This window comes from Oncorhynchus clarkii, chromosome 26 (assembly GCF_045791955.1).
Source record: "Oncorhynchus clarkii lewisi isolate Uvic-CL-2024 chromosome 26, UVic_Ocla_1.0, whole genome shotgun sequence".
Lineage (NCBI taxonomy): Eukaryota > Metazoa > Chordata > Actinopteri > Salmoniformes > Salmonidae > Oncorhynchus > Oncorhynchus clarkii.
In genome coordinates, this window is record NC_092172.1 from 42,996,993 (window position 1) to 43,009,709 (window position 12,717).

Genomic DNA, 12,717 nt, shown 5'->3' on the forward strand with positions numbered 1-12,717 from the left:
CTCTGATAGGTTGGAGGACGTTCTGTGGAAGTTGTCATAATTACTGTGTAAGTCTATGGAAGGGGGTGAGAACCGTGAGCCTCCGAGGTTTTGTATTGAAGTCAATGTACCCAGAGGAGGATGGAAGCTAGCTGTCCTCCGGCTACACCATGGTGCTACCCTTCAGAGCGCTGCTGAGGCTTACTGTAGAACTTCAATGCAAACAATGTGTTTTAATCAATTATTTGGTGACGTGAATATATTTAGTATAGTTTTATCTAAAAAGGATAACATTTTTAATGTTTCACAATTTTTATTTTTATGAAATTGACCGAGGAGGATGGTCCTCCACTTCCTCCTCTGAGGAGCCTCCACTGACTCACAGTCACGCAAGCTTACATTTTACAATTTGTCCATTTCCCCCATTATAAAAAATAAATAACAAAATATTGAAGTATTTTCTTTTATTAGACAGAGTTGTGTAAATAGGAATGACAGGAGGAAAATGTAGATTAAAATGGAGGATGTTATCAGATGAGACATATGAACACAAATACACATATTAGGGGTCTTGTTAAAGGGTCTTAAGGGTCGGACTCAAACATCTTCTTTCTACCGTCCATGCCAGCCTTGTCCTCAATGTTCTTACGCCAGTCAGCTGCATCTTTCACCTGTGGAGTTAGAGAAAGGAGAGGAGAGGAGAGGAGAGGGAGAGGAGAGGAGAGGAGAGGGAGAGGAGAGGAGAGGAGAGGAGAGGAGAGGAGAGGAGAGGACAAGAGGAGAGGAGAGGACAAGAGGAGAGGAGAGGAGAGGAGAGGAGAGGAGAGGAGAGGAGAGGAGAGGAGAGGAGAGGAGAGGAGAGGAGAGGAGAGGAGATGAGTTTGGATGAGGTTATAAGGTGGTTGGGAACCCTGATATTCAAAATTGTGTAAGGCAGTCTGTCTAGCATGGGGCCTCTTGGACACATTCCAACCCTACTCTGTAAAACAGAAGCAACCCTACCTCCTCCTTGACCTCCTTCTTGACTTGCTTCAGGTTGGACCTCAGATCCATGGACACCTTGTGTTTGGAGCCCAGCAGAGCCTGGAGCATAGCATCAGCAGACATGCGGACTTTCTTCAGGACGGGCTTCCTGAACTTGCCCTTCAGGTCTTGTAGTTTTATCTTCAGATCCTCAATCTGAAAAGAGAGAGTGAGAGTGAGAGAGAGAGCGAGAGAGAGAGAGCATGCTCGTCAGTGAAATGTCCCCTTTATACTGAAGAATGACCATCTGTCCAGGAATACATTTGAAAATGTAAATGTACCTCCTTATCGGACTTGGCTACTTTGCTTTGCGTGTCATATCTCTGCTCATCCACTGCATCAATCTGCTGGTGGAGCTTCTTGCACAGATCCTAGAGAGAGAGCGAGAGAGCCAGAGAGCGAGAGAGAGAGAGAGAGAGAGAGAGCGAGAGCGAGAGCGAGAGCGAGATGCAGAGAGATGCAGAGAGAGAGAGAGCGAGAGAGCGACAGAGAGAGAGAGAGGATTGGATGAGGTTATAGGGAGAGAGAGAGAGAGAGAGAGAGAGAGAGAGAGCAAGAGAGAGAGAGAGCGAGAGCGAGAGAGAGAGCGAGAGAGAGAGAGAGCAAGAGAGCGAGAGAGATGCAGAGAGATGCAGAGAGAGAGAGCGAGAGAGCGACAGAGAGAGAGAGAGAGAGAGGATTGGATGAGGTTATAGGGTGAGAGAGAGCGAGAGAGCGAGAGAGAGAGAGATAGCGAGAGAGAGCGAGAGAGCGACAGAGAGAGAGAGAGAGAGAGAGAGAGGATTGGATGAGGTTATAGGGTGAGAGAGAGCGAGAGAGCGAGAGAGAGAGAGCGAGAGAGAGAGAGCGAGAGGATGAGATAATGTAAGAGAGTACATTTAAAGATAATAGATACTTGTGAAATTATATAAATTATATAACTGAATATCCTGGAAAGCTACAATCCAGCTTGATTTTGTTCCACCCTTACTTTAACACCCCTGATGGAGCTAGTCAGCTCCTGAATCAGTTATAGTTTGTCTGGAGCAAAAACCTGCACACACAGTAGCTCTCCATAGGTACGTGGAGTACCTGGAGTTCCTGAATGGATCCCGGAACAGAGAGGGAGGGGACATTCTCATCCATGTAGCTGTTTTTGTCCTCCTCTGCCTGGATGGCCTCAGCCTCTATGAACCCCTGGGCAATCTGGAGCATCAAGCTCTGGGGTGTAATGACACAGGGGGAAGTGGTTAGTGTACCTAGACACAATGGTTAGCCAGTTGATCAGAAATGCAGTTGTTTACATGGGCATTTGGTCAATAATTTGACTATTTGGATTAAAGTTGGGCTTAGTCTACATCCCTGTCACACTCCCCAGAGGAAAACATGTATTTATGTTTTATTTATGTGTTTATGTTTTGAAATCTTGAATTCAGATTTTTTTAAATTTGATAATTGATATATAAAATCTAGAATCCTTTTAAAAAAACTAAATGTTAACGTGGACTCAGTCCTTTTGACGTCTCTCAACGCGTTATTATGACGCGTTGTTGTGCGTCTAGGCCTCCTCCTTAGGGAGGGAGAGAGGGAGGTTATTATGATGCGTTGTTGTGCCTCTAGGCCTCCTCCTTAGGGAGGGAGAGAGGGATGTTATTATGACGCATTGTTGTGCCTCTAGGCCTCCTCCTTAGGGAGGGAGAGAGGGAGGTTATTATGACACGTTGTTGTGCGTCTAGGCCTCCTCCTTAGGGAGGGAGAGAGGGAGGGTATTATGACGCGTTGTTGTGCGTCTAGGCCTCCTCCTTAGGGAGGGAGAGAGGGAGGTTATTATGACGCGTTGTTGTGCGTCTAGGCCTCCTCCTTAGGGAGGGAGAGAGGGAGGTTATTATGACGCGTTGTTGTGCGTCTAGGCCTCCTCCTTAGGGAGGGAGAGAGGGAGGTTATTATGACGCGTTGTTGTGCGTCTAGGCCTCCTCCTTAGGGAGGGAGAGAGGGAGGTTATTATGACGCGTTGTTGTGCGTCTAGGCCTCCTCCTTAGAAGGGAGAGAGGGAGGTTATTATGACGCGTTGTTGTGCGTCTAGGCCTCCTCCTTAGGGAGGGAGGGAGGTTATTATGACGCGTTGTTGTGCGTCTAGGCCTCCTCCTTAGGGAGGGAGGGAGGGAGGTTATTATGACGTGTTGTTGTGCCTCTAGGCCTCCTCCTTAGGGAGGGAGGGAGGGAGGTTATTATGACGTGTTGTTGTGCGTCTAGGCCTCCTCCTTAGGGAGGGAGGGAGGGAGGTTATTATGACGCGTTGTTGTGCGTCTAGGCCTCCTCCTTAGGGAGGGAGAGAGGGAGGTTATTATGACGCGTTGGTGTGCGTCTAGGCCTCCTCCTTAGGGAGGGAGGGAGGGAGGTTATTATGACGTGTTGTTGTGCCTCTAGGCCTCCTCCTTAGGGAGGGAGAGAGGGAGGTTATTATGACGCGTTGTTGTGCGTCTAGGCCTCCTCCTTAGGGAGGGAGGGAGGGAGGTTATTATGACACGTTGTTGTGCCTCTAGGCCTCCTCCTTAGGGAGGGAGGGAGGGAGGTTATTATGACGCGTTGTTGTGCCTCTAGGCCTCCTCCTTAGGGAGGGAGGTTATTATGACGCGTTGTTGTGCGTCTAGGCCTCCTCCTTACCTTCAGATGTTGCCTGCGACTCGACGACATCTTTTTACTTCAGAGAAGATTAGATGGGGGGGAGGGAGGGGTGGGGGGGGGAGGAAAAACATGAGTTGAGATACACAGCTTTAAGAGCTTGGGATGAAAACCACAGAATAACAGTTGATGTACTGAATGCTCCCGAAGACCACCAAAAGTAGACATGTATAACATATGGAATTCTTGATTCTTAGAAGATATCTCAATCAAAATGAACATGTTGAGAGAGCTGTAACTGTACTCAAACAGAATCAGTACGTACTCTGACATCTTGGCCGGTGGTTGATATCACTTCCTTTTGAAGAGAGATGTGAATAAGTTGTCAGCATGTGAAGATACGATATTTATGGCATTTAACTCAGTGTAACATTATAGTCCACACTTTGTGGAAATAATTCATTTTAACACACAACCCTCAGGGTTAGAGGGACACATCACATCTCTAAATGTTAAAGTACAGGCCTCAGGGTTAGAGGGGCACATCACATCTCTACATTTTAAAGTACAGGCCTCAGGGAGGAGGGGCACATCACATCTCTACATTTAGACAGTGTGTGGTGTGTCAGTTGTCTTGTATCATGGGTCTATTTGTGCGTTCCTGTGTGGTGGTGGTGAGGGGGGTAGCTGACTAACACCCGAAACCACAACAGCTGAGAATTCCCTCCTTGTCCGCCTCCTGTGGACTTTCCTTAAAGTGTCCCAAGACAGGGTGCAGCAAAGTGGTCAACACACGTCTCCCAAAAATACCTGTCTGGGCTGCTGGCTCTATCTAACAGACATAGACCATGTAGTCTGGACACTTAGTGTACTGGCTGGCTCTATCTGACAGACATAGACCATGTAGTCTGGACACTTAGTGTACTGGCTGGCTCTAACTAACAGACATAGACCATGTAGTCTGGACACTAGTGTACTGGCTGGCTCTATCTGACAGACATAGACCATGTAGTCTGGACACTTAGTGTACTGGCTGGGTTTGTCTAACAGACATAGACCATGTAGTCTGGACACTTAGTGTACTGGCTGGTTCTAACTAACAGACATAGACCATGTAGTCTGGACACTTAGTGTACTGGCTGGCTCTATCTGACAGACATAGACCATGTAGTCTGGACACTTAGTGTACTGGCTGGTTCTAACTAACAGACATAGACCATGTAGTCTGGACACTTAGTGTAATGGCTGGGTTTGTCTAACAGACATAGACCATGTAGTCTGGACACTTAGTGTACTGGCTGGGTTTGTCTAACAGACATAGACCATGTAGTCTGGACACTTAGTGTACTGGCTGGTTCTAACTAACAGACATAGACCATGTAGTCTGGACACTTAGTGTACTGGCTGGCTCTATCTGACAGACATAGACCATGTAGTCTGGACACTTAGTGTACTGGCTGGTTCTAACTAACAGACATAGACCATGTAGTCTGGACACTTAGTGTAATGGCTGGGTTTGTCTAACAGACATAGACCATGTAGTCTGGACACTTAGTGTACTGGCTGGTTCTATCTAACAGACATAGACCATGTAGTCTGGACACTTAGTGTACTGGCTGGTTCTAACTAACAGACAGACCATGTAGTCTGGACACTTAGTGTACTGGCTGGTTCTAACTAACAGACATAGACCATGTAGTCTGGACACTTAGTGTACTGGCTGGTTCTATCTAACAGACCATGTAGTCTGGACACTTAGTGTACTGGCTGGCTCTGTCTAACAGACATAGACCATGTAGTCTGGACACTTAGTGTACTGGCTGGTTCTAACTAACAGACATAGACCATGTAGTCTGGACACTTAGTGTACTGGCTGGTTCTAACTAACAGACATAGACCATGTACTCTGGACACTTAGTGTACTGGCTGGGTTTGTCTAACAGACATAGACCATGTAGTCTGGACACTTAGTGTACTGCCTGGTTCTATCTAACAGACATAGACCATGTAGTCTGGACACTTAGTGTACTGGCTGGTTCTAACTAACAGACATAGACCATGTAGTCTGGACACTTAGTGTACTGGCTGGTTCTAACTAACAGACATAGACCATGTAGTCTGGACACTTAGTGTACTGGCTGGTTCTATCTAACAGACATAGACCATGTAGTCTGGACACAGTGTACTGGCTGGCTCTAACTAACAGACATAGACCATGTAGTCTGGACACTTAGTGTACTGGCTGGCTCTAACTAACAGACATAGACCATGTAGTCTGGACACTTAGTGTACTGGCTGGCTCTAACTAACAGACATAGACCATGTAGTCTGGACACTTAGTGTACTGGCTGGCTCTAACTAACAGACATAGACCATGTAGTCTGGACACTTAGTGTACTGGCTGGCTCTAACTAACAGACATAGAACATGTAGTCTGGACACTTAGTGTACTGGCTGGGTTTGTCTTCTATCTTTTAAATGTTTGATTTAGAAAGTGTTTCTGACATATCTGAGTGGAAAAACTAGTTTGTCTGCCGCTTCAAAAATGTCTAAAAAATATACATGAAGGTTTAGAGTGATAAAGAAATTCTGTCTTCAGTTAATCAATCAACAGTACGTCAGTTAAACGGGATAAATAAATAAATATAAATACCAGGAAGTCTTAAAACTGTAAAAAGATCATGCCATTCATTAAATCAATAACTCCACACCAATATTCAGTTTTACAGTAAAACTATAAGAATAACATCTGGGCTATTTCTCCTAAAACATCTACCTATCTTGTGAAGTCAGAGTTAGAGAATCATTTTAACCAATTTTATAAAAAATTAAATTAAATGTACCTCCTTAGAATACAAAGCGTTCTACCACAGTAACATATCTGTCTCCCGTGAGATGGATGGATGCCATGTTAATTCATACATGCCAATTGACTGTTAGGACAGCCAACCTACTAGTCAGCATCCTGATCCCAAGTGTTGAAAAAACAACCCTCTGTCAAAGTAGACAAGGCACAGCATCTTCTTCTTCTACTATAAACACCAAGATGTTTTAGTTTTTTTTTTACGTGTAAATTCTTGTAAATTAATACCACTTACACATTTTTCAGTGAGTAGCATCTATTTACGTTGTGTGATAATTACAGTCAACTAATAGAAAAATGCTAGACTATAAATCACAGTGATACTGAATCTCTACTGAATGCAGAGTTGAAACCAAGAGAGGACAGGAGATAGAAGATAGGAATGGGAGGAATCTCACCTAGAAGAAAGAGAACGTTGCAAGACGGAGGGATGAGTGACTGAGATTGTCAAGCCAGGGAGGAGAAATATGAAGAAGGGTATATATAGGCACAGTTCTGGGACCAGCTGTCTGTTTATCCCTAAAAGCACCAACAGGGAGGGGTCAATTTTGACCTCGAGGGCACAAAAAACGTGATAATTTAAAATCCCGTTTTTTTTTGTCCTTCTGAACTAATCACAGACAAAAATATTAATATGGTGGAATGAAAAAAAGTATCTCTCTTTAGTTAGACAGAGACGTAGGGAGCAACCAGATGAAATCAGAGATAGACAGAGGGGTAGGGAGAAATCAGATGAAATCAGAGATAGACAGAGAGGTAGGGAGAAATCAGATGAAATCAGAGATAGACAGAGAGGTAGGGAGAAATCAGATGAAATCAGAGATAGACAGAGAGGTAGGGAGTAACCAGATGAAATCAGAGATAGACAGAGAGGTAGGGAGAAATCAGATGAAATCAGAGATAGACAGAGAGGTAGACAGAGACGTAGGGAGAAACCAGATTAAATCAGAGTTAGACAGAGACGTAGGGAGAAACCAGATGAAATCAGAGTTAGACAGAGGTAGGGAGTAACCAGATGAAATCAGAGATAGACAGAGAGGTAGACAGAGAGGTAGGGAGAAACCAGATGAAATCAGAGATAGACAGAGAGGTAGACAGAGAGGTAGGGAGTAACCAGATGAAATCAGAGATAGACAGAGAGGTAGACAGAGAGGTAGACAGAGAGTAGACAGAGAGGTAGGGAGAAACCAGATGAAATCAGAGATAGACAGAGAGGTAGACAGAGAGTTAGACAGAGAGTTAGACAGAGACGTAGGGAGAAACCAGGTTAAATCAGAGTTAGACAGAGACGTAGGGAGAAATCAGATGAAGTCAGAGATAGACAGAGAGGTAGGGAGAAACCAGATGAAATCAGAGGTAGACAGAGAGGTAGGGAGAAATCAGGTGAAATCAGAGAGCTGCTGTCCAGCGTGACCCCAAGGAGCCGTATTCGGCAGCCACACCTGCTGAGCTCTAAGCAGCTGGTGATCTGACAGAGTTAGATTCTGCCCTTACTGACCCATGTGACCCCAGTAAGCCGTCTTCGGGTTGCCACACCTGCCGGTGGTGTTTATTGGTCAGGCTGGTTCCTGCATGACCAGGAGGTCTATAAACAGACTGGTTAAACCACATAGCAACTCCTCAGTGTGAATCATGTGGTCCTTTCCAAACGTTGTACCCCTTGAACACTTCAATATTACTGTAGCCATGTAATTTCAAGATCAGGTTAAACCAATCAGAGCAGGTTAAACCCGTCAGGACGGTCATGCTGGTCTGTTGTTGTGAAGACATAACAGTAGTGACTCCACAAATCACAAAAAAACAGTTTCTATTAGCTGACCAGGGTTTATTTGATGACAATTAGTATAAATATTGCACAATATAATTTTTTTGTGGGGGGGGGGGTCACGTAGCTGTTTTTGTGTTTCGTGTGAAACAAAAGACTAGATATCCAATTGGGGGACTAACGGAACTCCGAACACATAGTTTGTTCGTTTAAACTGGAGCGTTTGATTATACACGTGGATATCTGTCAGAAGAGTTTCAGACAGGTTTTTGTTTCTACTCCTTAGTAGTCTCAAACATCTTCCTGTCTGGAACTCCAGGAACATCTACTCCTTATGAGTCTCAAACATCTTCCTGTCTGGAACTCCAGGAACATCTACTCCTTATGAGTCTCAAACATCTTCTTTCTGTCTGATTTGTCTTCGATGTTCTTACGCCAGTCACCCACAGCATCTTTGTCCTGACGGGGGGAAGAATGGCAGAATAAGTACATGAGTGAAAGTGTATTTGAAATATATGACACTTGGTGTCGGCAGTGGGATCCTCAGTGTTAGCATGATTCATATTGGAGTGTTTGGGTTGAACAGGCTTACAGTGGTTCCTGCTTAGAGACAGGCCTATACTGGGAGACGTTGTCTTTGAAAGTTTGGACTTATGATATGACATTTGGTGTCAGAAGTGGGATCCTGAAGAACAGCTACAGAACAGACACATTCACGGACGAGGCTTTCAAATAAAACTATCACGTTGTTTACACAGTAAATAAGTCACATTACAGTCATATAGTAACATTATTAAGCTAAACTATACTATAATTATGTTCTTATGTCCAGAACAACACTCACCTCTTCCTTGACGTCCTTCTTGACTTGTTTCAGGTTGGACCTCAGATCCATGGACACCTTGTGTTTGGAGCCCAGCAGAGCCTGGAGCATAGCATCAGCAGACATGCGGACTTTCTTCAGGACGGGCTTCCTGAACTTTCCATTCAGTTCAACTACCTTCATCTTCAAGTCCTCAACCTGTTTGGAATTCAACAGGAAGCACTTATCACACACAGACAATTGACTGCCAGACGCCAAACACCAGTGGAACTACTGTTACCCCCTTGGCTCTGTCTTAGAGAGTAAGTTAACTAATAATATGAGTAACAGTGGTAGAACTCCTCACCTCCTTCTCGGACTTGGTCACCTTGGTTGACATGTCGTATCTCTCCTCATCAACCCTCTCGATCTTCTGATGGAGCTTCTTGCACAAGTCCTGAAGAGAGACATACAGAGAGACATAGAGAGAGAGAAAGAGAGACAGAGAGAGAGAGAAAGAGAGAGAAAGAGAGAGAGCGAGAGAGCGAGAGAGAGAGAGAGAGAGAGAGATGCAGAGAGAGAGAGAGAGAGATGCAGAGAGAGAGAGAGACAGAGCGAGAGAGAGAGAAAGAGAGAGAGAAAGAGAGACAGAGAGAGAGAAAGCGACAGAGAGAAAGAGAGACAGAGAGAGAGAGCGACAGAGAGAGAGAGATGCAGAGAGAGATAAAGTCATAGTTTTATGACCCTAAAAGATGGAATACACAGCAAACTAAGTATCAGAGAGCGAGAGCGAGAGAGAGAGAGAGATTGAGAAAGAGAGAGAGAGAGATTGAGAAAGAGAGAGAGAGAGAGAGAGAGAGAGAGAGAGAGAGAGAGAGAGAGGGAGAGAGGGAGAGACGAAGAAAGAGAAAGAGAGAGAGGGTTTGGCTAAGCGCTAATAGCTTACCGTGAGCTCTGCCATGCATACCAAGAATTCTGGGGCAGGGCAGTTCTCCTTCATGTACCTGGCCTTCTCTGCCTCAGCCTCGACCGCCTCAGCCTCGAGCAAGCCGGCAGCGATCTGGAGCATCAAGCTCTGTACGGGGGAGGGGACAAATCACATCACATTACAGAGTTCAGCGGCCACATCTGCTTGTCTATGGGGTTGTCTATATCAATACGTATTCATATCACATAACTTGCCGGTCTCTAGATCTACAGAGCTTCAGGTGAAGTGATGTAGAAGTGATGTAGAAGTGATGTAGCAGTGATGTAGAAGTGATGTAGAAGTGATGTAGAGTGATGTAGAGTGATGTAGAACTGTAAGGGTTGGTTTCTACTCCTCAACTCCATTGATCAAACTAGCTCCTGCTGACCAAGAAGTCGACAAGGTCTACTACAGCGCGCGTATGTGTGTGTGTGTGTGTGTGTGTGTGTGTGTGTGTGTGTGTGTGTGTGTGTGTGTGTGGGTGTGTGTTTTGGGGTGGGGGGGGGGGGGGCTAACACTGTCTGGATCACATAACATTTACCCCTTGACCCCTGAATATGACTACAATGTAAAGTCAGCATTAAAATCAGTCTGTGACGTCAAGCAGGTTGTTCTCTGTGTGGAACAGGAACATGTTCAATCTAAACCTGTGAAACTTTACAGGACATAAGGTCTTTATAGAACAGAGGGTCTTTATAGAACATGAGGGTCTTTATAGAACATGAGGGTCTTTATAGAACATGAAGGTCTTTATAGAACAGAAGGTCTTTATAGAACATGAAGGTCTTTATAGAATAGAAGGTCTTTATAGAATAGAAGGTCTTTATAGAACATGAGGGTCTTTATAGAATAGAAGGTCTTTATAGAATAGAAGGTCTTTATAGAACATGAGGGTCTTTATAGAATAGAAGGTCTTTATAGAATAGAAGGTCTTTATAGAACATGATGGTCTTTATAGAATAGAAGGTCTTTATAGAACATGAGGGTCTTTATAGAACATGAGGGTCTTTATAGAACAGAAGGTCTTTATAGAACAGAAGGTCTTTATAGAACATGAAGGTCTTTATAGAATAGAAGGTCTTTATAGAACATGAGGGTCTTTATAGAACATGAAGGTCTTTATAGAACAGAAGGTCTTTATAGAACATGAAGGTCTTTATAGAACAGAAGGTCTTTATAGAATAGAAGGTCTTTATAGAACATGAGGGTCTTTATAGAACATGAGGGTCTTTATAGAACAGAAGGTCTTTATAGAACAGAAGGTCTTTATAGAACATGAAGGTCTTTATAGAACAGAAGGTCTTTATAGAACAGAAGGTCTTTATAGAACATGAAGGTCTTTACAGAATAGAAGGTCTTTATAGAACATGAGGGTCTTTATAGAACATGAAGGTCTTTATAGAACAGAAGGTCTTTATAGAACATGAAGGTCTTTATAGAACAGAAGGTCTTTATAGAATAGAAGGTCTTTATAGAACATGAGGGTCTTTATAGAACATGAGGGTCTTTATAGAACAGAAGGTCTTTATAGAACAGAAGGTCTTTATAGAACATGAAGGTCTTTATAGAATAGAAGGTCTTTATAGAACATGAAGGTCTTTATAGAACAGAAGGTCTTTATAGAATAGAAGGTCTTTATAGAACATGAGGGTCTTTATAGAACATGAGGGTCTTTATAGAACAGAAGGTCTTTATAGAACAGAAGGTCTTTATAGAACATGAAGGTCTTTATAGAATAGAAGGTCTTTATAGAACATGAAGGTCTTTATAGAACAGAAGGTCTTTATAGAACATGAGGGTCTTTATAGAACATGATGGTCTTTATAGAACAGAAGGTCTTTATAGAACAGAAGGTCTTTATAGAACAGACGGTCTTTATAGAACAGAAGGTCTTTATAGAACAGAAGGTCTTTATAGAACAGAAGGTCTTTATAGAATAGAAGGTCTTTATAGAACATGAAGGTCTTTATAGAACAGAAGGTCTTTATAGAACAGAAGGTCTTTATAGAACAGAAGGTCTTTATAGAACATGAGGGTCTTTATAGAACATTATGGTCTTTATAGAACAGAAGGTCTTTATAGAACAGAAGGTCTTTATAGAACAGACGGTCTTTATAGAACAGAAGGTCTTTATAGAACAGAAGGTCTTTATAGAACATGAGGGTCTTTATAGAACAGAAGGTCTTTATAGAACAGAAGGTCTTTATAGAACAGAAGGTCTTTATAGAACATGAAGGTCTTTATAGAACAGAAGGTCTTTATAGAACATGAGGGTGTCTTAGCTGTATATAAAACCCTTTTGGAATGAATGGTGCTCCTTACCTTCAGGTAGTTCCTACGGCTCGTTGTCATCTTTTTCCTGATTGGATAAAACAGATCAGGGTCATTTAAGGGAAATATACAAGGTGAAGCCACAGAGACAGGTACGTGACGATTAAACCATTTTAGGAATTCATTTTATTACATTACGGTAGGAATAATTGCAACACTATTGAGAATCATCATAGCATAGTATTAATCAGTTGTACTGCCTGGTGTTCTATGTGGAAAACATGTTCACAGACAGAATACAGTAGATGAATACAGTATAGTATATATATAATATATATATATAGTATACAGTATAGTATATATATATATATATATATAGTATATAGTATAGTGAAGTATATTTCTCTGTAAACTGAAAAACGTAAACTTACTCAGACATTTTGGCC

General features: G+C 43.1%; 2 protein-coding genes across 2 annotated transcripts; both read right to left on the bottom strand.

The window, feature by feature from the left end:
- Positions 1-504: 504 nt before the first annotated feature.
- LOC139384659 (troponin I, fast skeletal muscle-like) lies at positions 505-3,687 on the bottom strand. Its single transcript, XM_071129476.1, has 5 exons — positions 3,646-3,687; positions 2,074-2,202; positions 1,284-1,373; positions 982-1,158; positions 505-650 (listed from the first exon to the last, which is right to left on the bottom strand). Exons 1-5 carry the CDS (start codon positions 3,673-3,675, stop codon positions 564-566), a joined length of 513 nt encoding a protein of 170 aa, XP_070985577.1. The 5' UTR covers positions 3,676-3,687; the 3' UTR covers positions 505-563.
- Positions 3,688-8,330: 4,643 nt separating this feature from the next.
- On the bottom strand, positions 8,331-12,352 carry LOC139384658 (troponin I, fast skeletal muscle-like). The gene is made up of 5 exons (XM_071129475.1): positions 12,323-12,352; positions 9,980-10,108; positions 9,401-9,490; positions 9,076-9,252; positions 8,331-8,690 (listed from the first exon to the last, which is right to left on the bottom strand). The coding sequence occupies exons 1-5, from the start codon at positions 12,350-12,352 to the stop codon at positions 8,607-8,609; spliced, it is 510 nt and encodes a 169-aa protein (XP_070985576.1). The 3' UTR covers positions 8,331-8,606.
- Positions 12,353-12,717: the final 365 nt, after the last annotated feature.

What these genes read in the sequence shown, in the direction of transcription:
- LOC139384659 (XM_071129476.1), bottom strand. Translation starts at nt 3,675, where the DNA reads ATGTCGTCGAGTCGCAGGCAACATCTGAAG. An exon ending in GTCGCAGGCAACATCTGAAG is followed by an intron (nt 2,203 to 3,645) that starts GTAAGGAGGAGG and finishes ATTACACCCCAG; the next exon opens with AGCTTGATGCTCCAGATTGC. An exon ending in GATCCATTCAGGAACTCCAG is followed by an intron (nt 1,374 to 2,073) that starts GTACTCCACGTA and finishes CTCTCTCTCTAG; the next exon opens with GATCTGTGCAAGAAGCTCCA.
- LOC139384658 (XM_071129475.1), bottom strand. Translation starts at nt 12,352, where the DNA reads ATGACAACGAGCCGTAGGAACTACCTGAAG. An exon ending in TGACCAAGTCCGAGAAGGAG is followed by an intron (nt 9,253 to 9,400) that starts GTGAGGAGTTCT and finishes AATTCCAAACAG; the next exon opens with GTTGAGGACTTGAAGATGAA. An exon ending in AGAAGGACGTCAAGGAAGAG is followed by an intron (nt 8,691 to 9,075) that starts GTGAGTGTTGTT and finishes TCCCCCCGTCAG; the next exon opens with GACAAAGATGCTGTGGGTGA.